The sequence below is a fragment of the Muntiacus reevesi genome, chromosome X (genome assembly GCF_963930625.1).
Source record: "Muntiacus reevesi chromosome X, mMunRee1.1, whole genome shotgun sequence".
NCBI classification, from domain to species: domain Eukaryota; kingdom Metazoa; phylum Chordata; class Mammalia; order Artiodactyla; family Cervidae; genus Muntiacus; species Muntiacus reevesi.
Genome location: NC_089271.1, coordinates 115,464,287 through 115,490,910, shown reverse-complemented (window position 1 = coordinate 115,490,910; position 26,624 = coordinate 115,464,287). Strand labels below are relative to the sequence as shown.

At 39.0% G+C, this 26,624-nt stretch overlaps 1 protein-coding gene across 7 annotated transcripts in view; it reads right to left on the bottom strand.

Moving 5' to 3' along the window:
• ARHGEF6 (Rac/Cdc42 guanine nucleotide exchange factor 6) overlaps positions 1-26,624 on the bottom strand; it is a 117,439-nt gene that overhangs the window by 49,636 nt on the left and 41,179 nt on the right. For all 7 annotated transcript variants that reach the window (XM_065914911.1, XM_065914912.1, XM_065914910.1 and 4 more), the window contains 4 exons: positions 21,323-21,393; positions 5,644-5,738; positions 2,480-2,575; positions 331-453 (listed from right to left, as the gene is read on the bottom strand). In XM_065914911.1, the coding sequence (XP_065770983.1) occupies positions 331-453; positions 2,480-2,575; positions 5,644-5,738; positions 21,323-21,393 (385 nt within the window). The remainder of the gene's footprint in view (positions 1-330; positions 454-2,479; positions 2,576-5,643; positions 5,739-21,322; positions 21,394-26,624) is intronic.

Here is a 26,624-nt window from a genome sequence, read left to right as displayed (position 1 = left end):
TGTAATCAGAGATCTTTGCTTAAAGTACATGACACATAATTTCATGTCTATTTCTCTTAAGGGTCTTCGCTCCATGAGGGAAGGGACCTTCTCTTCCTTGTTCACAACTGGATCCCCATCATCTACAATAGGACTTTGCACATAGTAGGTGCTCAATAAATTAGTAGTTACATGAATGGGCAATAAAACCATATAACAATGAATCGACTTCTAGTATGACGAACAGGGATAATCAAGAGTTCAGAGGGAGACTCTAGATTTCCAAATAGGTAGTCTGAGGAAAGGGTATCATTGCAAAACAGCTTTTGGGGGGAAATGTTAATAATTTACCTGTGCTGGGTGAGCACATTTACAGCTGAAGGATGATTTGCACAGTAAGCCAGATACATAGATTTAAAATGAGGCATGAGGCTCAGAAGACAACCACCTACTTTGTGTTGGTTTTCTGGAAACCTGTAAGTAAAACAAATGGAACACACAATGTGATATAGAAAACAAGATAAAGGAAGATGATTTCTATTAAACCCGGCAACATGCAAACCTTTTGAATTCTTTTGCCAAAATTAAAAAGAAACTTCTATATTATAACCATTTTATCTATGAAATGCAAGTTCTTGGCCACTGCTTTAAAACCCAGTCACCAAACATAGCGCCAATACATAGAGTCAGATACTTATTTTGCATTAATAGGAGTTTTAAGATGCTTATTCAAATTATGATATTCAAATTTAACCAGACACACTAAAAATACTCTTGATTAATTTACATGAAGTTCAAGTACAGAAAGTTTAGTTGGTAAAGAATCTGCCTGCAATGCAGGAGACCCTGGTTCGATTTCTGGGTTGGGAAGATCCACTGGAGAAGGGATAGGCTACCCACTCCAGTATTCTTGGGCTTCCCTGGTGGCTCAGCTGGTAAAAAATTCACCTGCAATGTGGGAGACCTGGGTTCGATCCCTGGGTTGGGAAGATCCCCTGGAGAAAGGAACAGCTACTCACTCCAGTCTTCTGGCCTGGAGAATTCCATGGACTGTATAGTCCATTAGGTTGCAAAGAGGTGGACATGACAGAGCAACTTTCACTTCACTTCACTTCAAGTACAGACAAAACTAACTGAATCCAGAAATGACACATCACAAAGGAGTGTTATGTAGTCTTGGTGACAGTTGCTAGGCAAGGTGACATCCAGATGTTTAAAATTACAAGTCACCTATCTTAGTTTATCTTCCCTGGTGGTTCAGACGGTAAAGCGTCTGCCTATAATGCAGGAGATCAGGGTTCAATCCCTGGGTCGGGAAGATCTCCTGGAGAAGGAAATGGCAACCCACTCCAGTATTCTTGCCTGGAAAATCCCATGGATGGAGGAGCCTGGTAGGCTACAGTCCATGGGGTCACAAAGAGTTAGACACGACTGAGCTACTTCACTTTTTCTTAGTTTGCAAAAAACTCAGAAAAGCATAAGAAAAAAAATTACTTGGAATTCCACCATTCAGAGATACTGATTATAACAATTTTGGCTTATTTTTGGACTCTTCTATGTGTTTCCTATAAAATGGAAAACAAAGATGACAAATCTAGATGGCAATCTGCTCTTAGTCACCATCTTTCCATACCAATCATCTGAATCCCTATCAGCATTTGGAGTGGCTCTTGAGGTCTCCTTATGAGGGCTCTCACCAGCTTCCTCCGTGGACAACCACTTGTGCTTCATTAAGCTCAAGAAACAAGCAATTGCCCCCAAGTTCCCTATAGATGACAAAAGTCACCAATGTCTGAGATCCACCACTTGGATAACTAATCTTGCTCCAGAAATAAACTGCCTGATGATCATCCAGTTCATTCTGCCATATGAAGTCAAACACCTCAATGATCTAGCTAGCCTTCAATGATGTATTGTCCTTCACATAAAGGTATTACTTGGAAAAGTAATTTGCTATGTATGAATTATCATCTAATCGATGATAAAGGCATCATCCATAGTAAGTTTAGACCTTGTCAATATAATTTTTAAATAAAGCCAGAAGCAATTGACTAGATGTAGAACACTGATAAGCAACTAGTGGTCTGACACTGTGAATACCACCACCTAGTGAGTTTTCTCTGTTGTTGTTGTATAGTTGCTCAGTCATGTCCAACTGTTTTGCAACCCCATGGACTGTATGTAGCCTGCCAGGGTCCTCTGTCCATAGGATTTCTCAAGCAAGAATACTGGAGTGGGCTGCCATTTCCTTCTCCAGGGGCTCTTCCTGACCCAAGGATTGTACCCCCATCTCCTGCTGTGCAGGCAGATTTTTTATCACTGAGCCACTGGGGAAGTCCAGATTTTCTCTGTACTGGGACAATTTACTAAAGTTGTAATAAATGTATAAATGCATAAATACAGAGTGCCCGTATCTAAGACAACAGTCAAAAGAAAACAAAACACACATTTAAAAAACCCAATGTTGCTAGCTATCTTAATGGCAAAGTGAGACACTTACTTGGAACATTCTTCCAAGGCTTGGCAGAGCGTCTGTTGAAATGTGCATACTTCCTCGAAGTTTCCCAATAAAGATGTAAACTCCACAGTACTCAGACTGAAAAATATATATATGCAGCTTCAGTGAAGAGAACTTGGGGATGACTTGAGCTATCTCTCTCTAGTCTGGTTAGGTGATAGTTTGCTAGTAACCGGCAAATGGGACAAAGGAAGCAATTCTTATATTTTAACTTTTGCTTCTGAATTGACACCAACTCTGTGGTCTTAAACAACTTTCTAAAACTTCTTTCCTTGGTTTCCTTTTCTATAACAAGAATAATGATCCTAAAGAAAATGAGTGTTTACAAGGTACATTAGGTATTTTACAAAACGAGGAGTAAATGAGTAACAAGTGTTTAGCATCTGAGCATTGACAGATTGGTGGTTGCCAAAGGTAGGGAGAGAGGGTGGGTGGAATGGATTATGGTGGTCAAAAGGTTCAAGCTTCTAGTTATAAAATAAGGAAGGCATAGGGATGGAAAGTGTGGCATGGTGACCATAGTTAATAATACTGTACTGCACATTGGAAAGTTTCTGAGAGAGTAGGTCTTAAAAGTCCTCATCACAAGAAAAAAAGTTTGTAATTATGTGTGATGATAAATGTTAACTAGATTTACTGTAGTGATTATTTCACAATATATACAAATACTGAATCATTACATTGTACCTCTGAACTAATACAATGTTTACATGTCAACTGTATCTCAATAAAAAATAAATAAGAATCTAAAGTAAGTAGAATACATCACAGTTGAGAATAAGTGTAAAAACTTTTGAACTCTCTCCCCTAGAGGAGCTGGGACAGTAATTGGAAGATATTATATATGCCATATAAGACACAAGGAAAAAGAGCAAAATCCAGCTTCTCTTAAATTAAAAGGCCCATAAATCAACTCAAGGAAATCTGGAGAGGAAGTAGGAGGGAAGAAATAGTACTGGTGTGTGTGTGTTTGTTTTTGGAATGGAATGGAATCAAACAAAGACAAACTGAAGAATTATATCCATCACCTCTGTACTAAGAATTTTCTCATCTTTTCTTCTCCTACCAAAAAAAAAAAAAAAAAAAGGAGCCAACACTAGTGTAGCGCTTAACACTGAGGTAAGCATTTTACAAATAACAACTTGTCTTAACCTTACAACAACTTTATGAGATCGATACTATTGCTGTCTCCATTTTACACATAAGGAAACCCACACACAGAGAGGTTAAGCAAATCAGCCAAAGTCACAAGCCAGCGAATGGTGAAGCCAGAAGTTGAACTCAAACACTCTAGCTCCAGAGTAAATGCTCCTAACCACTTTTTGAGAGAAAACTTTTCTGAAGATTGACTTAAAAGGCCAACGTCTGCCACACGTTCTTTCTCCTTAATATAATAATACTAGGGGAGGGTTTCCAGGAGAGTAATTTTTGCTGACAAAGAAAAGGAAGACCCAAACAGATGTTACCAGTAACCCCTAGAGTATAAAAAGCACCCAGTTCCTCCACTCTGATGCCCTCTTGAAACACAAGTTGAAAAACCCCTCTCATGGGTGTCAAAAGTGAAACCGTTTAGCCAGCTTTCCTGGCTGTTGCTCCCCTAGAGCAGGAGGAACTTGACTGAGCACTTAGCTGGACCCTTCAGGATTAAACAGGAAACAGTCTGCTTTGCTCAAATCACTTTGGGGTCTACAAGGCAGAACCAATGGAAACTGACTGCAAGTGCATTTCGAATTTCCATGGAACAGTGTGGTTCTGGTTCGGTTCTCTCACCTCCTCTACCCTGACTCTTTTCCTTTCCTTTCCTTCGTCTAGTTCTTGATTGCTCATCAATCACTCCTTTATTTGAAATCTTACCATCACTGCTGTCAGGTTTAACACATCAGTTTCCCTCTCCTCCTCTGCCTGTCACCTCTAGAACACAGACCCACATTTCACTCAGTGGCAGGAGACACAGCGGGTTGAGTCTGGTCACTGACTGACCATGTAATGGGCAGGGCAGTGAGCCTCTCTGGGATTTGGTTTTCTTGTTTATTGAATGAGGAAAGTCATTTCTTCCAGGGCACTAGACCCACTGATTCACTGAAGTTCCATTCAGCTCTAAGAACTATGATTCACAGAGCATATTATTTTGTATATTTTACAAAATAATAACAAAAGTTACTTTGTTGTTGATCACTTAAACTCTGACAAAACACAGGAATACAAAATCCTTTCATACTGAAGTAGGATTCCCATAGTGTCATGAAAATAACCAAGTGGGAAATTTAATAGGACATTATGCCTAAGCAAGCATGATTTAGAAAAGGGAGAAAATAGTGAAATACATCATTAAATTTATTTAAGCTAGAAGTCAACAATTTAGGCAACTGTTTGGCAAAAATATACTCAAACTGAGGTAAAAGAAGAGGCTTCTGTCCTCCACTCTATGTATCTACTGCTAAAGTTTCTATTTGACTTAATCTCTAGGAAAGTTTAATCCATTAAAATAAAAACACACAAATGCAGTTAGACATTATTTGTTACATATGCCAGGTCTACAAGCACCGAAAAAATGAGTGGTCAACAGTTTTCTTTTGTGAAAAGGAAGTTTGCAATTCAGGTCTTCGGATTTCTACGACCAGATTAAGGTTTCAGTATTGGATTGTGAAAAACATTCTAACATCTCTTTCTCATTCACTTTGGCCTGAGTGAAATACTGGCTTGAATGGCTCTTAGGAACACTCACAAAACGCCACACTTTTTCCACTCTCAGAGCATGGGAAAGAGTTTCTGCCCTGGCAAGCAAAGGTCACAGCAAGCACAAGAATTTCCAGTGTCTGTGCTTTTCACATAAAAACATCAGCAAGTCCTTTTTCTGGAAAGTAAAACCAGATATATCCCTTTAAAAATGGACAAGATAAAAATGGTGACAGACAGAAAAGCAGATCGACTCATTCCCACCACAGCCAGAAGAAAGAGAAAGTCAAGCTCTCCAAAAGCAACATCTTGCATAATTTCTGTTGCCTTGACCATGTTCTTGGCAACCTGTGATCTGTGGAAATTCTTCTAAAGGGCAAAATCAATTATTCAGTGACATAAGAGTAATGACTCCATATGCTGACATTATCTTGCTTTGCTTAGTGAGGGGTTTGAAATATAAATCTTACTTGTTATTGGACTGCAGGGGTCTTAAGTAAGTAACAAGAAGAGATTGAAGTTCTTTAGCATAATCTTTTTCAGTGTCCAAGATATTCTGTAACACCTATGGAGAAACAAAAATCAAGGCATTGTAATTGTCAGAAAAAGTCCAAAGTAAAATACTGTTTTAGATCTTTTTTTTTTCACTTATTTTTATTAGTTGGAGGCTAATTACTTTACAATATTGTAGTGGTTTTTCCATACATTGACATGAATCAGCCATGGATTTACATGTGTTCCCCATACTGAACCCCCCTCCCACCTAGTTTTAGATCTTTTAATCAAATTCTAAGAAAGAAAAGTCCTATTTACTCAGGCTAGCACTGTGAGTAAGGAACGCAAAATCTGAACGCATTCTAGCAAAGTAATAATTGCATGACAACTGGTTATATTGCATAACTCATACAAACATGTTTTTTCAGAATTACCTTTATTTGGAGGGGCCCTACTATTTACACAGTATGGCTCACAATGCTTTTGTATGCTTTAAATTATTTTATCCTCAGTAAAAGTCTCAGCTAACAAAGGATCATCATTTCCATTTTATGGTTGGGAAGACTTGAGACCAACTACCCCAAGACATAGAGATTCAACATCAGGATAATTTCATGATAACTGATATCAAACACCAAAACAGATTTTTTTAAATGATGTTTTTGAGAAGATCTTTAGGTGACAAAATCTGAGGACACTGAATTTTTAAGCAGGGTAAAAACTGTTTTTTTAATTAAAAGTAAAAAGTGCTAGTATAAACATTTCAAAGAGAAAAAGAAGCTGAGGTGTGAGGAATTAAATGAGGGAAATAATGCTTACCAGTATTATTAATGATAGCCAAAAAAAAATCCTCTAGGCAAAATAATCAATAAATAAGTACAGTTTCTCTTCCCCCACCACCCCTGGAGTCATGCCCCATTTCCCAGCCTTTTCTGGAGGCAGCTACAACCTTCATTCCAAGCTCTTAGAGATCCACCAAGCTAACATTTTGGTGTACTTTCTCTCATATCTCCTAATCCATTCAACACAAATTTACTGAGTGTCTATGTGGTGACAGAACTTCCCTTGTGGCTCAGCTGGTAAAGAATCTGCCTGCAATGAGGGAGACCTGAGTTTGATCACTGGGTTGGGAAGATCCCCTGGAGAAAGGAAAGGATACCCACTCCAGTATTCTGGCCTGGAGAATTCCATGGACAGTCCATGGGGTTGCAAAGAGTCAGACACAACTGAGAGACTTTCACTATGTGGTGACAAAGGCCATGTCTGCCCTCAGGGAGTTTCTACTCTATCTGCAGAGGGAGACATTAAACAGGGAGGGGGGGCTCACAAGACCATGTGAAGCATTCTTAGCCAGGAGAAGCCCCTTAATCTACCAACATGCCAGACGTGTACTCACAAGACAGTGCATGATGATCTGCTTTTGAAAGGTGGAATGGAAAAATCGCCTGGAGGTCCAGGTAGCTGTGGGGTTCTTTTTGAAACAACTGAACTGAAGGGTGGTAGTCCAGGCTCTGCTACCAATGAACAGGTTGCTTGAGTTTTAAGGTTTCACTTGCCTCATCTCTGATTGTGACATTTCACCTACCTCAGGGACCATTGTGAAGAGGTAAGGGAGACACTGCATGTAGGTGCTGGGTGAGTTGGGAAACAGTCCCCTCCAAATTAAAGGGTTTAAAAAAAGGTTCCTCAATGGCAGTATTGACATTTCAGAGCAGATCACTCTTTGTAGTGAGGAGATGCCCTGTGCACTGTAGGATGGTTAGCAACGTCACTGGAATCTACCGATCAGATGTCAGTTGCACGCCACTCCCTACCCAAGTGTAACGATCAAAAATGTGCCCAGACAATGCCAAATGTCACCTGAAGGGCAATATCACCCCTAGCCGACAAGGACACAGGCTACAGGGGTGGCCTCAAAAGTTAGGGCTTAAGTTGTAGTCCCTCCTCCCAGCCACTCATGTCTACTTTCAGTTTCTCTGTTCCTTAAGGAGGAATGCCTACTCTAAAAATAAGCATGTATCTAGGAGCCTGGAGGTACCAATGCGCTGTGAAATTAATCCAATAATGGAACAGAAATGTTAACCCCTATAGGAAGTCAAAGCACAACAAAGGAAATTAGAAACTATCTTGAGATGAATTAAAAAAAACACAACATAAAAAACTTGTAGGATGCAGTTAAAACAGTGCTTGGAGACTGTAAATAGCTATACATGCCTATATCAAAAAAGAAGAAAGAGGACTTCTGGTTTCCACTCCAGCATTTAAGGCATTTGCTAGTCATTATGTGTTAGTTGCTCAGTTGTATCCGACTCTTTGCAACCCCATGGACTGTAGCCTGCCAGACTCCTCTGTCCATGGAATTTCCCAGGCAAGAATACTGGAATGGGTTGCCATTCCCTTCTAGTCATTACTCCATCCTAAAAACAAGCAAATAGCTTTAAAAAAAATGGAAAAAAGAACTTTGCTTACATTTGTCAGGGAATTGAGGTCACGGGGGAAATGATACACTCAAAATTAGAGAAACAGACAAGCAGATAGAGATCATATCTTGCTGGAGCAGAAAACCATGAGAAGCCTCTACAGGAATGGGAAGCAAGGTAGGAAAACCTGAACTGCAACTGATGAGTTGATGGAGGCTCACTTTGCTGTACACCTTAAACTAACAACACGAACATTGTTAATCAACTATACCCCAATATAAAATGGAGTTTTTAAAGAGATATTTTTTAAAAAGTGGTGCTGTAACCACTGGATAACTACATGCAAAGAAAGAATTTGCACTCCTACTTCACATCATATTAAAAAATTAACTCAAAATGGATGCCAGAGTTAAAATTACAAAACCCTGAGAAGAAAATAGAAGAGGAAATATTCCTGACCTTGGATTTGGCAATGGATTCTTGGATGATACCAAAAGCACAAGCAACAAGAGACTAAAGACAGATAAATTGAAATTCAACTTTTATGTATCAAAGGACATTGTTTAGTCGCTAAGTCATGTCCAACTCTTTTGCAACCCCATGGACTATAGCCCGCCAGCTCCTCTGTGCATGGGATTCCTCAGGCAAGAATACTGGAGTGGATTCATGGCAATGTATGGCAAAACCACTACAATATTATAAAGTAATTAGCCTCCAATTAAAATGAATAAATTTATTTTAAAAATTAAAAAAATTAAATTAAAAAAAGAATACTGGAGTGGGTTGCCATTTCCTTCTCCAGGGGATCTTCCCAACCCAGGGATCAAATCCATGTCTCCTGTGTCTTCTTTGGGTTCTTTACCACTGAGCCACCAGGGAAGCTCACCAAAGGACATTGTCAAGAAAAAGACGACTCACAAAATGGGGAAAATATTTACAAATCATGTATTTGAAAAGGGTCTACTATTCAGAATTTACAACTCAACAATAAAAATAATCAATTAAAAGTTGGCAAAGGATTCAAACAGACAACTTGCCAAAGAAGATATACAAATGGCCAATATGCACATAAAAAGATAGTCAACATAGTTAACCACTAGGGAAATGCTAATCAAAACCACAACACTACTTCACACTTAGTAGAGTGGCTATAATAAAAAGAAAAAATAGAAAATAAAAAGGGTTGGTGAAGATATGGAGAAACTGGAACCTTCATACATTGCTGGTGGGAAAGTAAAAAACTTTCTATGGAAAGTAGCTACTGTGGAAAACAGTTCGGCAGTTCCTCAAAAAGTTAGACATACAGTTATCATATGATCCAGTAATCCATTACTAGAAAAAATGAAAAAATATGTTTATGTGTATGCAGGTCAGGAAGCAACAGTTAGAGCTAGACATGGAACAACAGACTGGTTCCAAATAGGAAAAGGAGTACGTCAAGGCTGTATATTCTCACTCTGCTTATTTAACTTATATGCAGAGTACATTGAGAAATGCTGGGCTGGAGGAAGCACCAGCTGGAATCAAGATTGCCGGGAGAAATATCAATAACGTCAGATATACAGATGATACCACCCTTATGGCAGAAAGTGAAGAAGAACTAAAGAGCCTCTTGATGAAAGTGAAAGAGGAGAGTTAAAAAGTTGGCTTAAAGCTCACCATTCAGAAAACTAAGATCATGGCATCTGGTCCCATCACTTCACGGCAAATAGATGGGAAAAGAGTGGAAACAGTGTCTGACTTTATTTTTCTGGGCTCCAAAATCATTTGCAGATGATGACTGCAGCCATGAAATTAAAAGATGCTTACTCCTTGGAAGGAAAGTTATGACTAACACAGACAGCATATTAAAAAGCAGAGACATTACTTTGCCAACAAAGGTCCATCTAGTCAAGGCTATGGTTTTTCCAGTGGTCACGTATGGATGTGAGAGTTGGACTATAAAGAAAGCTGAGCTCCGAAGAATTGATGCTTTTGAACTGTGGTGTTGGAGAAGACTCTTGAGAGTCCCTTGGACTGCAAGGCGATCCAACCAGTCCATCCTAAAGGAGATCAGTCCTGGGTGTTCATTGGAAGGACTGATGTTGAAGCTGAAACTCCAATACTTTGGCCACCTGATGTGAAGAACTGACTCACTTGAAAAGACCCTGATGCTGGGAAAGATTGAGGGCAGGAGGAGAAGGGGACAACAGAGGACGAGATGGTTGGATGGCATCACCGACTCAATGGACATGGGTTTGGGTGGACTCCGGGAGTTGGTGATGGACAGGGAAGCCTGGCGTGCTGCGGTTCATGGGGTCGCAAAAAGTCGGACACAACTGAGAGACTGAACTGAACTAAACTGAAATATCTGCACATCAATTTTCACAACAGCATTATAAATAATAACCCAAAGGTCCATCAGGTGATAGTTGGATAAACAAAACCTATTATATCCATACAATGGAAGATTAATCAGTTAAAAAAAGCAATGAGTTACTAAGACAGTCTACAACGTGGGTGAACCTTGAAAATGTTATGCTAAGGAAGAAGCCAGACACAAAAGAACAAAGATTGTATGATTCAATTTATATGAAACATCCAGAATAAGGAAAATCTACAGAGATAGAAAGTAGATTAGTGCTTGTTAAGGGCTGGAGGGTGTGAGTACTAATGGGTACAGGGTTTCTTATTGAGGTGATGAAAGTGTTATAAAATAAGATGGTGGTGATCATCACACAACTCTGTTAGTTTACTAAAAATCAGTGAATTGTACACTTTAAAGTGGTTACTTTTGTGGTATGTGAATTATATATCATTATAGCTGTTATCTTAAAGTCAAAGGACAAATTTCTCATCTGTTAATGGAAATTTTTCTGTTTTTTCTTTGAGTTCAAGTCCTTATCCAGTAGAATATCCTTCCAAACTCAATTTGTCCATCCTTACACCTCTCTACCCAGCTGAGCTGTTGTTCACTGCAGTGTGTTAAATAATCACTTTTACTCACACTCAGGACTAGGATTCATTTTTTTATTCTTAGAAATGGAAAGAGTTGCACTAGAATTCAACAAGGCCACAGTTATTAAGAGGTAAAATTCACACAGATTTCCTTTTTAGGAATATTTATTTGTCTACAGTATTCATATTGAAACATAAAGAGGTTGGTGGCCTGGCTTCCCACTTATATCCAGGAGAGAATGCAGTCAGTTTATCACTTCCTTTGTTCACATTTTTCTGAAGAGACCATGTCTGGTAATATACTGTCTCAAATCCTCAACCTTACTTTCAAGCACCATTGTCTGAAACTGTCATACTACCGAGATTATAATGTCCCTTAAAAAAAAAGAAAACACAATCTTTACCTGAGGGAATTTTTAAATTAGAAATTTCAAAGACATTATTTACATCATAAAGTGTGATTTTTTAAGACAACGAAACATCACTACTTTAACTCCATGGTTGCTATAATTCAACCTCCCTCTCCCTGTTGAAACAGTTTTATTATTTCAATTTCCTTTAAAATGCAATCATCTCGAGTTCCCTTAAGAGAAAGGACTAAGATTTTGCAAGAAAGGTGCCAACTGCCCTGCTCCAATGGGTTTATTGGAGTGTGCTAAGTGAAGCAGCACGCTTTCCAAGGGTTCCATCTGCGCTGCAATCACTCGTACGGGACAAACAGAAGTAGGAAGGCAGACACCCCTTACTGCCTTTGACTGAGTTCTGGAGAGCTGAACAGAAACATATACTAAACTCATACTGTTGCAAGTTTTGAGGGTGGCTGAATGCTGATTTTATAAGCTAGATTGACAAAGGTGATTAATGAGTCCTTCATTAAATAATGCAAAATGTGTTTGAATGATGATGTACTAAACAGTATTGCCCTTGCTGTGGTGTGATTAGTAGAAATGCTCATCACGGTGGATGCCTAAGATTCTTTCCCAAATTCACTTGGACTTTTATTGCTTTCCTCCATCTCAAAAGACCAACTGATGAACTTCGGAGACTTGTTCTTTATTTTTCAGGCCACAGGGCATCTACTGTAAAAGGATTAAAAAGGGAAGCAGACAGAGAAGGCTATGTGTTCCCAAACAGAAGGCCTCAGTGGTGAGTCAGAAGGCAGGGAGTTTGGCAGGCCAACCAGCTTCAGAGCAGTACAATCTGATTGAGATGAAATCCACTCAAATACTAAAATAGACTGTCCAGACATTGCCTTTGCTTCCCTGATTCCTTCTTCACAAGGACAATGGAGTATCCTTTTGCTCAATTAAGCTTTGACTAAATTCAGAATAAAACAGATGGTTAGAAGCCATAGAAAAAGAGGTAGAGACCTTTTGAACCTACATCCTAGGCTATTGATTTTCCAGTAAAACATATTTCCTCCATTTCCTGGAAAGGCTTTAGAGTGAATTCATTTTTATAACTCTATTTTCCAAAGGGAACGAATCATGTAAGTCTGAGGAAATTATTTTAAGGGGCTAAAATGCAGAAACAAAGGCTGAATATAGAGATATGTCCCATGATAAAGGAAAACTATAATGGCCCTAGGAAAACTTAAATCTAAGCCAAACCACTGTGTTCTAGGAATTCTGAGATAATTATGATGCCTTAAAAAAAATGAGTTTGTGTTGGTAAACTACTATGAAACAGGAAAGGGCAATCCATTATTGTATTTATACCATATTTGGCTTATATGACAGAAAAGCCACCTGGTTACATTCAAGTGCAGCGGTCAGCTTCACTTCTCCAAGTCCTTGGTTTTCATACAACAAGCAGCACCATGCCCTGTAATTGACAGACTCGGCAAAACAGAGTTGGACTCTGAAAACTCTCATCATCTCCCCGACTTCAGGTGGAAGACATGGATGGATGAGTCAAACAGGAAATAAGAAGGCAAAAAAGAATAGGGCATATGGGAAAGGAATAAATGGATAGATGGGTAAGGTAGTTTAGATTAGTGGTTTAAAAAAGAGAGAATGCATAGAAGTATTTTAGGGCAGTGAAATTACCCTGAACAACACTCTAAAGGTAGATAGATGTCATTATACATTTGTCCAAACCCCTAGAATGTCCAACATCAGGAGTAATGGCAATGTCAACTCTGGCCTTTGGTGCTAATGATGTGTCGATGTAGGTTCATCAGTTGTCACAAACATACCACTCTGATGGGACATGTTGATAGTAGGAGAGGCTAAGCTGTGTGGGGGCAGGGGTATACAAGACATCTCTCCCTTTTGATCAATTTTGCCATGAAGCTAAAACTGCTCTAAAATATAAATTTTTTTAAGAAGGGTAGATAAGCACTAGAAAGGTAGAGGAAAAAATCTTCCCACCTTTCCTACCAAATGGAGGCACTGAAGACAGACTGGTTAGGCATCTGCCATACATTACAATAAAGTAGAAGAAAGTTAGAAAAAATAAACAATACTGGCCCTTACTTATTATATTTGCCTATTTGGGTGTAGGGGAATATCTCTACAGATATACAGCTGCAGACAGAGGCAACTTCCAGAGTTTAGTACAGGCAAATCTCGTGCTATCGCACTTGGCTTCATTTCACTTTGCGGACATCACGTTTTTTCACAAACGGAAGGTGTATGGCAGCCCTGAATCAAGCAAGTCTACTGGCGCCGTTTTTCCAACAGCATTTGCTCACTTTGGGTCTCTGTGTCACTTTTGGTAACTCTCCCGAGTCTACATTTTATCATTATTATTACATTCATTGTGTAATCGGTGATCTTTGATATGACTACTACAGAAAGATTACAACTCACTGAAGGCTTAACAATAAAATATTTGTTAATTAAGGCGTGTACATTGCTTTTTAAGACATAATGCCATTGCACACTTAATAGATGACAGTAAAGCATAAACAGGGATTTCCCTGGAGGTCCAGTGGTTAAGACTTCACGCTTCCACTGCAGGAGGCACGGGTTTGATCCCTGGTTGGGGAACTAAGATCCTAAATGCTGTGTAGCAAGGTCAAAAAAAATTTTTTTCATTCACTTTTATTAGTTGGAGCCTAATTATTTCACAATATTGTAGGGGTTGGTTTTTGCCATACATTGACATGAATCAGCCATGGATTTACATGTGTTCAAATTTTTTTAAATTAAAATTTAAAAATCAGATAGGACTTAAAAGAAAAATAAAGTGGAAACATAACTCTCACATGCACTGGGAAACCAAACAACTCATGTAACTCAGTTTCTTGTGATTGTCTGGAATCAAATGGGCCTTCCCAGGTGGCTCTAGTGGTAAAGAATCTGCCTGCCAAAGCAAGAGACTCAAGAGACATGAGTTCGATCCCTGGGTCAGGAAGATCCCCTGGAGAAGGGAATAGCAACCCACTCCAGTATTCTTGTCTGAGAAATCCTATGGATAGAGGAGCCTGGCGGGCTACAGTCCATGGGGTTGCAAAGAGTCAGACACGACTGAGTGACTGAGCACTCATGGAATCAAACCTGCAATATCTTTGAGGGGTGCTTGTATCAGGATTACTGTGAGCCTGGCCTATTTGTGGCAGCACAAAGGACCACATTCTTTTTTTTTTTTTTTTTAATTTTATTTTATTAGTTGGAGGCCAATTACTTCACAACATTTCAGTGGGTTTTGTCATACATTGACACGAATCAGCCATTGAGTTACACGTATTCCCCATCCCGATCCCCCCTCCCACCTCCCTCTCCACCCGACTCCTCTGGGTCCTCCCAGTGCACCAGGCCCGAGCACTCGTCTCATGCATCCCACCTGGGCTAGTGATCTGATTCACCATAGATAATATACATGCTGTTCTTTTGAAACATCCCACCCTCACCTTCTCCCACGGAGTTCAAAAGTCTGTCTGTACTTCTGTGTTTCTTTTTCTGTTTCGCATATAGGGTTATCGTTACCATCTTTCTAAATTCCGTATATATGTGTTAGTATGTTGTAATGTTCTTTATCTTTCTGGCTTACTTCACTCTGTATAATGGGCTCCAGTTTCGTCCATCTCATTAGAACTGATTCAAATGAATTCTTTTTAACGGCTGAGTAATATTCCATGGTGTATATGTACCACAGCTTCCTTATCCATTCATCTGCGGATGGGCATCTAGTCTGCTTCCATGTCCTGGCTATTATAAACAGTGCTGCGATGAACATTGGGGTGCACGTGTCTCTTTCAGATCTGGTTTCCTCGGTGTGTATGCCCAGAAGTGGTATTGCTGGGTCATATGGCAGTTCTATTTCCAGTTTTTTAAGAAATCTCCACACTGTTTTCCATAGTGGCTGTACTAGTTTGCATTCCCACCAACAGTGTAAGAGGGTTCCCTTTTCTCCACACCCTCTCCAGCATTTATTGCTTGTAGACTTTTGGATAGCAGCCATCCTGACTGGCGTGTAATGGTATCTCATTGTGGTTTTGATTTGCATTTCTCTAATAATGAGTGATGTTGAGCATCTTTTCGTGTGTTTGTTAGCCATCTGTATGTCTTCTTTGGAGAAATGTCTGTTTAGTTCTTTGGCCCATTTTTTGATTGGGTCATTTATTTTTCTGGAATTGAGCTTCAGGAGTTGCTTGTATATTTTTGAGATTAAACCTTTGTCTGTTTCTTCATTTGCTATTATTTTCTCCCAATCTGAGGGCTGTCTTTTCACCTTACTTATAGTTTCCTTTGTAGTGCAAAAGCTTTTAAGTTTCATTAGGTCCCATTTGTTTAGTTTTGCTTTTATTTCCAATATTCTGGGAGGTGGGTCATAGAGGATCCTGCTGAGATTTATGTCGGAGAGTGTTTTGCCTATGTTCTCCTCTAGGAGTTTTATAGTTTCTGGTCTTACATTTAGATCTTTAATCCATTTTGAGTTTATTTTTGTGTATGGTGTTAGAAAGTGTTCTAGTTTCATTCTTTTACAAGTGGTTGACCAGTTTTCCCAGCACCACTTGTTAAAGAGGTTGTCTTTTTTCCATTGTATATCCTTGCCTCCTTTGTCAAAGATAAGGTGAAAGGACCACATTCTTACAGTGGGCTGCACTTGTTGCAATAAATAAGGAATTTCACCCTCTGAGAGGCATTTTGATGGGAATGGAAGAGAATGCAGTCCCTTCTGCAGGGACAGGTTGCAGGCACGCACATTCTTGCTGGGATGAATATGCTCACATGGTTCTCCCTGCCTGACTCCTCTTCTCTGCTTATCTAACATGTCTTCAGTCCTCTCTGCCATTCAACCTCTTCCTGTTGCTGTTGTTGTTTAGTCGCTAATTCATGTCTGACTCTCTGAGACCCCATGGACTATAACCCGCCAGGCTCCTCTGTCCATTGAATTGTCCAGGCAAGAATATGGGAGTGGGTTGCCATTCCCTTCTTCAGGGCATCTTCACTACCCACAGATCAAACTCGCGTCTCCTGTACCTCCTGCACTGGCAGACAGATTCTTTTTTTTTTTTTTTCCTTTTTTCCCAATTATTTTTATTAATTGGAGACTAATTACTTTACAATATTGTAGTGGTTTTTGCCATACATTGACATGAATCAGCCATGGATTTACATGTGTTCCCCATCCTGAATCCCCCTCCCGCCTCCCGCCCCATCCCATCCCTCTGGGTCATCCCAGTGCACCAGCCCTGAGCACTTGTCTCATGCATCCCACCTGGACTGGCGATCTGTTTCACACTTGATAATGTACATGTTTCAATGCTGTTCTCTCAGATCATCCCACCCTCGCCTTCTCCCATAGAGTCCAAAAGTCAGTTCTATACATCTGTGTCTCTTTTTCTGTCTTGTATATAGGGTTATCGTTACCATCTTTCTAAATTTACCACTGATAGACCTAGGAAATCCAATCTTTTCCTTTATTGATTTTTGAATTTTAGTTTAGTGAGTATCAGAATCACCTGTGAGGAATGGAGAGAAGGCAGCTGAGGGAACTGCTTAAAAATGCTGTTTACTAGGACCTATGGCCAAAGATTCTGATATAACAAGCCAGATGTGGATCCCAGATATCTACAGTTTTAATGGTCTCCCTGGGGGCTTTCAAAAAAGATTCCCCAGCCACATCTGGAGCAACTCATCTTAGGACAGTTTGTCACTTGACATCATTGCCTGCCATGTGGCTTACACCATGTCGGACCTGTCTTCCCAGTGAGACCATGGATGCCAAGACCTAAGCGCTGCATGCAAATGAAGCCTGACAATTAAGCTACATAGTTTCCTCTTTCTTTTCTTTTTTTTCAATTTTATTGCAATCTAATTGACAAATAAAAATTATATACATTCAAGATATCTTACTTGACTTTTTGATGTATGCACGCATTGTGAAACGATCACCACGATCAAGCTAATTAACACATCCCTCACCTCACATAGTCACCATTTTCTTTTGTTGCTATTGTTCTTCTTTATTTTTAATCCCTCCTGGCACATAACATCAACTTACAATAGGCAAAGAGAGTCACTGAGCAGAAGATTATTAGATAAATAACTCATAGAAAATGATATGCTTTTGTTCAATGGTGAGAGACGTTTAACAAATGACAGTGAATTTTTAGGACAATGAAGGAACCAAAGTCAGGAGCAGCAAAAATCTCCTCTAGGCTGCCATGTCCCTAAAGGATGCTAAACTCCCTTTCAAAACAACTGGCTAGGAGAGGCCAAGCCTCAGTTAGACACATTAAACATGCCTCATGACAGATGTAAGTCTGAGTCCGGCTCCCTATGTCACTTTGATCATACTGGAGAACTTCTAAACATTTCAGAACTGACGTGCCACCAGAAGCAAACTGAGGCTTGAATAGGTCTGAGATCAGCTGATAATCCCTTGGAAACTTGAAAAAAGGGACAGAATGTGTGCAGACCTGCAAATTCCAAGAGGTCTCTATCCTGCCCAAGCTTACAGGATGTGACAGTTAATTTTATGTGTCAACTTGACTGGGTCATGAGATGCCCAGATTAAATAATATTTCTGGGCATGTCTGTGAGAGTGTTTCCAGGTGAACTTTGAACCAATAGCCTGAGTAAAGCAGATTGCCCTCCCCAATGTGCATCATCCAATCTGTTGGCCTGAATAGAACAAAAAGGTGAAGGAAGGGAGAACTGGCTCTCTTTGTACCTCACTGCTTGAGCTGGAACATCTTCTGCCCGAGGACTGGAATTTACACCCTTAGCTCTCCTGGTTCTCAGGCCTTTAGACTCAGACTGAACTATACCACCACCTGTCCTGGGTTTTCAGCTTATACATGGCAGATCATGGAACTTCTCAGCCTCCATAATCACACAAGTCAATTCCTTACAGTAAATCTCTCTATATGTATCTATTGGTTCTGTCTCTCTGGAGAACCCTAATACACAAGACCAAAATAAAGAAAGCATTTAGACTAGCGAGGACTCACTGAATCCAAGAGCATAAGAACATGTCTGATCACAGACAGTATCGTCCGGGTGTGAGAACAAAAAAATCTCCATGAAGGAGAAATAATGAAGAAGACATAGTTCCTGTTTGATTTATAGCTATATTTATATTTAAACAGGCTATGTATATGTATATATGTATACACACACCCACACATCAAAGAAAGTTTGGCATCAGATTCAGCAAGATGTTAATGATGATCATCTCTGAGTGGTGGAAACTCATCTCTGAGTGGTGGAATTACAGGTGATATTTATTTTCTTCTTTATACTTTTCCTGCACTGTCTGATTTTTAATCATTATTTATATAATAAAAAAATTCTTCCTGTTTTTAAAAAAATGAAGTAAAAATCAGACACTAGTGCTCTTATAGAACTAGCAATGGAAAACATCTACAATTAATGACTCAGGGTGAAGAGCTAATGTGAGATGAAATGGGGACACCTTACATATGGGTGAACTTGATTTTCCAGATCTCCAAATACTGTGGGTGAGTACTCAGGCATTCAACACAGATTGGGAGGGCGATCAGAACACTCGGAACATATTTTTAATTTGTTGCTGCTAATAATTTGCCTAAATATGCAAAAATGTAGATTTTTAAAAAACACCAACAACTAGCCCAAATCCCTTCACCTGCATATCTAATTACAATAGTAAGTCCAACTGGTCTCAATAATCCAGCAATATTCATACTAAGGCTCTACAGTTCCTTCTCAGGCCATCATGGGCTCCCTAAGCCCTTTTGAGTTTTTTTAAATTAAGTTTGGTTTGAGAAAAAATTTAAATATATATATATATATTTTGGCTCAACAATTTAACTTCTAGGACTTCACATTATAGATCTTTATACACTTTGCCAAAGTTACACAGGATGTTCACTGCAGAATTGTTTATAACAGCGAGAAGTGGAAATAAGGTACGTGGACTCCAACAGGAGGTGGGTGATAGAAACTGCAGTATATCTTGAGTTGGTATATAGTATAGATAGGATTTATATAATGCCCATAAGAATCACAGAGGTTAGTCTGCCTTGGATAATCCCAACAACATTTAAATTGATAAGACTCAGCAGAGGCAGAGAGAGAGTCAAAGCAGAGTGATTGTATGCTCCAGACCAGCAGGGAGAAGCAATTATTATAACACTTTCATTCACCATTTGACTGCACCCTTCCATTAAAAATTTAATCATTGGGGTTCACCTGGAAGCTAAAAGAAATGGTCAGGACCAGAGGTGGGGGGGAATTGTGTGAAGGTGGTCAAAAGGTATAAACTCACAGTTATAAGTACTAGGGATATAAAGTACAACATGATAAATATAATTGACACTGCTATATGCTCTTTATGACTGTTGTTAAGATAGTATATCCTGAGGGTTCTCGTCACAAGGAAAACACATTTTTTCCTATTTCTTTGATTTTGTAACTCTGTGAGATGGATATTCAATGACTTACTGGGGTCATCATTTCATGATGTATGTAAGTCAAATCATTATGCTGTACACCTTAAATTTACAGTGTCGCATGTCAATTTTTTCTCAATAAAACTAGAAGAAAAAAAATACAAGGCAAATAAATAATTGAAAATATGATAACCTTAAGTGACAACTCAGAACACAAATTGTGTAGATAGCATGATTACAACTACATAATGATATATAGCTATATATGTGTAGGAAATGCATCAAAACACTACCAGTTTAAAAAAAAAAGTGATCAGGGATGAAGAGAGAAGGTAGTCTAGCTCTGTTGGGTGATATATTTTAACCTCAGAAATGCAAAAGGAAAATAGTGACAAAATTATCCCCTATGATTACTGTCCATGCTACCTATGAAGTTCCTACCTGATTTTTCATACTAACTACTGTTCATGTTATCATTATGAAGCAAACTCACTGAAGAATGATATTTCATTTTTTGAAACCAAATGTATAGAGAGATTTAAAAACTCTTGAGGGACTCCCCTGCTGGCCCAGTGGTTAGGACTCTGCACTTCCACCTCAGGGGGGCATGGGTTCCATCCCTGGTTTGGGAACTAAGCTCCCACAAGCCACGCAGTATGGTCAAAAAATAAAAGAAAGACTGTTTATCCATGCACAAGATGAAAGGAGTCGGCAGCAAAAACACACATAGAACATTAAGTGAAAAGTGAAACTATATTTCAGCTGTGATGCGGAAGATGACAAGGCTACCGAACAGGGAGACTTCGAGGTTATGAGGACTTGACCTTTTCATTAGTGACTGGGCCAAGTCTGGAAAGAAGACATGGAGGAAAACAGAGTAGATTAAGGGAAATTATACAATTTCTTTTTCAAACAGGAACTTATTTTGAGTATTGCACATGCCCTATTTATAGCTTATATATTTTGACATATCTGTGTTCAAGCCAGAGCCATTTCATTCCTCCCTCTGTGCCAAAGGGCAGTCTTCTCTTTGGGCTCTCCTCAAGAACAAGGTTGATAATGTTTCCAAGGATATCATAGCAGATTGATTGATTCTAAAATAAAATCACACTCTGCAATCATGTAAACTTTACTGCATTAAAGGAACTTGGGAATTCACCTCCTATCTGTAAGGCGAGCTCTAACTGCTGAATTTCCCCATAATGTCCACATATCAGCCAATTTCTCTTTTGTTGCACTTTAAAAGGCCTTGCTCTGAATCTTTGTGCTACCCTTGAATTACCTAGTACAGTGGATTTAAAACTTCTAGACATCTATAAGAAACCTACAAGTAGAAGAGTTCCATTATAATGAAGCTGACATTAGACCCTTGCAATGCAACTTTCTCCAGTCTTCCATTGGTGTTGCCTTGACATTTCAGTGGTTCTCCATATAGTCAAGAAAATTTTTGTTCATCATCTGAATACTCACCACAGTATAATAATTCTTGGTAAGTGGAGTCGCTTCAAATCCTTTGACAGCCTTGGGGGAGAGAGGTCTCTCTGTGAAAAAGACATTTAAATTATGTTAATATCATACAAGTCTAAGATGAACATTTTATAACATAGGTCATCTAACATATTATAAATATTGTCAAGTGGAAGGCTCAAAGGAAATGTACATTTCTAAACAAATGAAGCTATAATCTTACTAAACTACAGATGGTCAAGTCACAGCTTCTAAATGACAGGGTCAAGGCAAGAACTTCAGATCCAGTTTGGGCTGTTTCTTCACTCATTTGCCTGTCCATTCAACTTATTATAAAACAGATAAGCAAAGGAATGCTAACCAAATACGTTATGTTTGTAACTTGCAACTAACCATACAAGAATAACATAATACAGATAATAGCAGCCATTCTTTCTTGGGACTGGCTGTTTGTTGTGCCCAGAATAAAATAATCAGAATCTTGAATACACTGAAAACTAGCAAGGAATTCGTCTATGTATCATTTTAATATCATTAATTGTGCTATAAAATGTTGCCTTTCTTTTACAAAGTTTGTCTTATCTATTAAACTCATGACTAAGAGACATCCCAGGAAGCTTTTTTGAAAAACAAAGAAACTACTTAATAAAAATACAGACAGGGGACTTTGGTGGTCCAGTGGCTAAGACTCCTCACTTGCACTGCAAGGGGATCAGGTTCAATCCCTGGTCAGGGAACTGAGATCCCCACAAGCCACCCTGTGCAGCCAAAAGAAATTTAAAAAATAAAAAATACAAGACAACAATCATAAATGTTTAACAGTGTCACTACAGACTATCTTCCTCACTCTCATTTTGTCCTTTGTTTTTTTTTTAATTTTGTCCTTTGTATCATTGCTTTATATTCCATTTTTACCTTGCTATATTATATTGTATGCTGCTTTATACTCCTTCTGAAGTATGGTACAGTATACATAACCAAGTATTATCATCAGGCCTTGATCTTTCCTTTTCTAAAAGTAATATTTTCTAGTTTTATATCTATGACATTCCACTCCTAAAAATGCAATATATAGAAAAGAAAAATCAACAATTAACCCGTCACCAAGAGCTAACCATCATCCACAGTAACGTTTTGAAATATGTCTTCCTATTCCTTTTATCATGTGTTTGTGAACACACACACACACACACACACACACAGTGATCTTTCTTAATCCACCTACAGCTTAACTCTCCTATTACAACACTATTTCATGAACATTTTTCCATTTAACCTTGATTTCTAATGATTTTTATATTTAAAATATCCCTTATGTTTACTTGGCACTTAACAGCTTTTAGGACATTTTATTTAATCTTTACAATGACCCTGTGAGGCAGAGATGATCTTCTCATTTTGCAGAGGTCACTAAAGTACAGAAGGGTGAGGTCAGCTGCCTAAGGGCATGAATTTGGGAAATGGCAGAGCCAAGACTGAAGCCCAGGTGTGTCTTGATAAGAGCCTGTGCTCCCAAGCAGCAGGACGTCCAGAGATGAAGCTACTGAAGGGCCTGGTCGATGGCATGAGCAGTGTTTCTCCCTCCACCTCGGAGCTCAGAGGGGCCATCAGTTCGATCTGGGATGGTCAGAGAAGACCTTGCTGGGCAGGGGGGTATTTGATCTGTCCCTGGATGGGGGCTAGAATTCAAACAGGCTGAGAAGACAGTAGAGCGTTTTCTCAGCAGGGAAGATTCCAGAAGCACAACTGTAGAAATGGCAACACTCAAGGCAGGGCTGTTCCTGCGACAGTGAACTGTCCAGCTGGGCCAGGCTGTGTAAAGTGGAAATACAGCAAAAACGCAGCCACGAGGGCCAATTCTCCCACTCCTCAGCGACAAAAAATGGGGCATTAAGATCTGCCTGGATCCACATGGTGGCTTCACGAGGCTTTACTGGATAAATCTGAGCAATGCAGAGCCACCCTGACTATTACTTGAGATTATAAGTGGCAGAGTCAGGACATGAACCCAAGTACTGTATTGACAAGTTTGGTGCTCGCCCCTCCACCACCACACTATGGTTTTGGACTCTTCAGCATACTTGAAATCAACAGTTACCAAATTCTTTTAGTTTTTATTAAGCAAGTTTTCTACAGTATAGCCCTGATGCTACTTAGAATTCAGTTGTTTTGTGTAATTATGACATAAACCAGTCTGATAAAAATAGAATATTCCAGAGGAACCAGCAAGATGTGGTCGCCTTTCGAAAGCAAGGCCAAAAGGAAGGGTAAACAGTAATGGAAAGTCTGTTAAGATGCAGAAGAGGAAAGGAAAGCCCAAAAGGAATTGGTCACTGCAATTGAAAAAAAACTGGTAACTATGCAAAGTAGAACAGGGAAACATGAAAGAAAACAATGACTGCCATGGAGATTCCTGGGTGGCTAAACATAAGGCTAAAAGAGCTGGTGCTTTGATAAGATCAATAAAATTGTTAACAAGGATTTACTGAATAGCCCAGGGGACTATATTCAGTATATTGTAATGACCTATAATGGAAAAGAATTTTTCAAAATATAGAGATATATACATATATATGTATAACCACATTACTTTGTTGTACACCTGAAATTAACACAATATTGCAAATTAATCACACTTCAATAAAAAAATTATAGTGAAAAAAATTTTAATAAAATAGTCAAACTCTAGCAAGACTGACAGAGGAAAAAAGAGAGAAGACACATACTGCCTATATGAGAAGTGAAATATGGGATATCACTACAGACTCTAGAGATGCCAAAAATATAATAAATAGTATGAACAACTCAAAACACATAAATTTGATAATTAGGTGTGAAATGGAGCAATTTCTCAGAAAACCAAAACTACCACAGTTCACCCAATATTAAATACACCATTTGAAGAACCTTATAACTATTGTGGAAATTGAATTTATAAATTTAAAACTTTGGAAAAAATGAAATCTCCAGGCCCATATGGTTCTAATGGGGAGTTCTACCAAATATTTAAGGAAGAAGCCATAGCAATTCTTCTCAATCTTTTCCAGAAAATAAAAGAATTCATTTTATAAAGTTCACTATTACACTGACACCAAAACCAGACAAAGACAGTACAAAAAATAAAACTGCAGACCCATATCCCTCATGAATTTCGATGAAAAAACCTTAACAAAGTATCAGTAAATAGAATTCAGCAATATTTTATAAGAACTTTATACCATGGAATTCATCCCATAGATACAAGTTGGTTAAATATTCAAAAATCAATAGATGAAATCCATGTTAGTAATAGTCTAAAAAGAAAAATCACGTGATAATATCAACGGATGCAGAAAAAGCACAGGGCAAAATTCAATACCCATTCGACAAAAACTTCCAGAAAGAAATAGGAATAAAGAGCTCCAACTCAATAAAGAGCATCTACAAAAACCTTACAGCTAGCATCTTACCTAATGGAGAAAAACCTATGGCTGAATGCATTCTGAACCCCAAGATCAGGAACAAGGCAAGGATGCCTGCTCTCACTCAGCGTTGTGCTGGAAGGTCTGGATGTCCCTGCAGTCTTGGTGCAGAATGGGGAATCAACCCCGAGAGAAGAAGGAAAACAGATTTGGAAGGATAAACTTGGAAAGTCTTTAAAAACGTAGCCTTTGCAAACAACCGGCCCCATGAAAAAATTCAAGGGGTGGATGCAAAGAGAAAAACACCAGTACTAGGTTTCAGTGACAGCTCTTGCCTCTTGTTCCTCCTTTGCCCTCTAACCCCCAGCCCACCACTGCCTACTCTTACCACGTGTGGTCTTAGCTGAAACCCACTCTCAGCGAGACACGCAGAGAAGGAATGAATACGTGGAGGTTCAGAAGAGACAAGTTCAGTCCCTGGGGGTGGTTCCAAGTGACAGAAGGGGGGTCAATTTTCCCTCCCCAAAATGTCTCTTTGGCACGTGGATTATGTTGAGCTGAAAACAATCAAGGCTCTAAAGACTCAAGAAGTCTTTCTTTTTGCCTCCCCTTAGGTGCCTAGAGAATTTAGGTAGAGGGCCTGTTCCCAGAACAGAGCTATCAGCAGAGACATCTGCAAAGAACATGGGCTGGGGGTGGTGGGGACAACTCTTGGAGATCAGAGTCCACTCTGTGTTCCATGGTCTCTGCAAGGCCCAGCAAACATTTATTTGCCAAACATTTGCTTTTCCATCTCTATGTCAATTGCCTTCCTCCCCTTTGAAGTCTCAAACCACTACCCCCAACACCCTCTTTTATCTTTAGCTGAAGATGGTATTTAAGGTGAACGTTTCACCATTTTGGCAACTTACTCAGTTCCCCTGGGTCTCTCCCACGTAGACATATTATTAAAAATTTTTTGTGATTTTCACTTGCTGATCTGTCTCTTATCAATTTCAAAAGAACCTAGAAGGGTAGAGGAAAACTTCTTCCTCCCCAATATAACCTAACCAGAACTAATATGAAAATATAAACCTTTTAGGTGGTGTTTCTAAGGCCATTAAAAAACTGGTCAATTCAATTCAATCAACAAAAAAGAAATCAATCAATGTAGTGAAGAATTCAAATGGGTTATTTAGCATAACTCAAACAACAACAGTGTCACACAGGTATAGACGTTAAGCAACCTTCCTAGGGCATTATGCTAAGTGAAATAAATCAGAGAAAGACAAATACTATACTGTACAATATGACGTATACATGGAATCTAAAAAATAAAACAAACTAGTGAATACAACAAGAAAGAAGCAAACTCACTGATACAGAAAACAAACTTGGTGACCAGTGGGGAGAGGGTAGGGGAAGGGGCAATATAGGGATAGGTGAGTAACAGGTACAAACTATTAGGTATAAAATAAGCTACAAGGATATACTGTACAATATGAGGAATACAGCAAATATTTTATGATAACTATAAATGGAGTATAACCCTTAAATATTGTGATCACTATATTGTATAATTTATATAATACTATACAATTGGGTACAACTGGGGCTTCCCTTGTAGCTCAGCCGGTAAAGAGTCTGCCTGCAATTCAGGAGACCTGGGTTCAATCCCTGGGTCAGGAAGATCCCCTGGAGAAGGAAATGGCAACCCACTCCAGTATTCTTGCCTAGAGAATCCCATGGACAAAGGAGCGTGGAGGGCTACAGTCCATGGGGTTGCAAAGGGTTGGACATGACTTAGCGACTAAACAACAGTAACAAATATTTCAATTAAAAAAATGTTCCAACTGTTAGGAAAAAAAGAAATCATCCTTATTCCTATGTAATGATCCTTTTCTCATTAACTCTCCATTCATTCC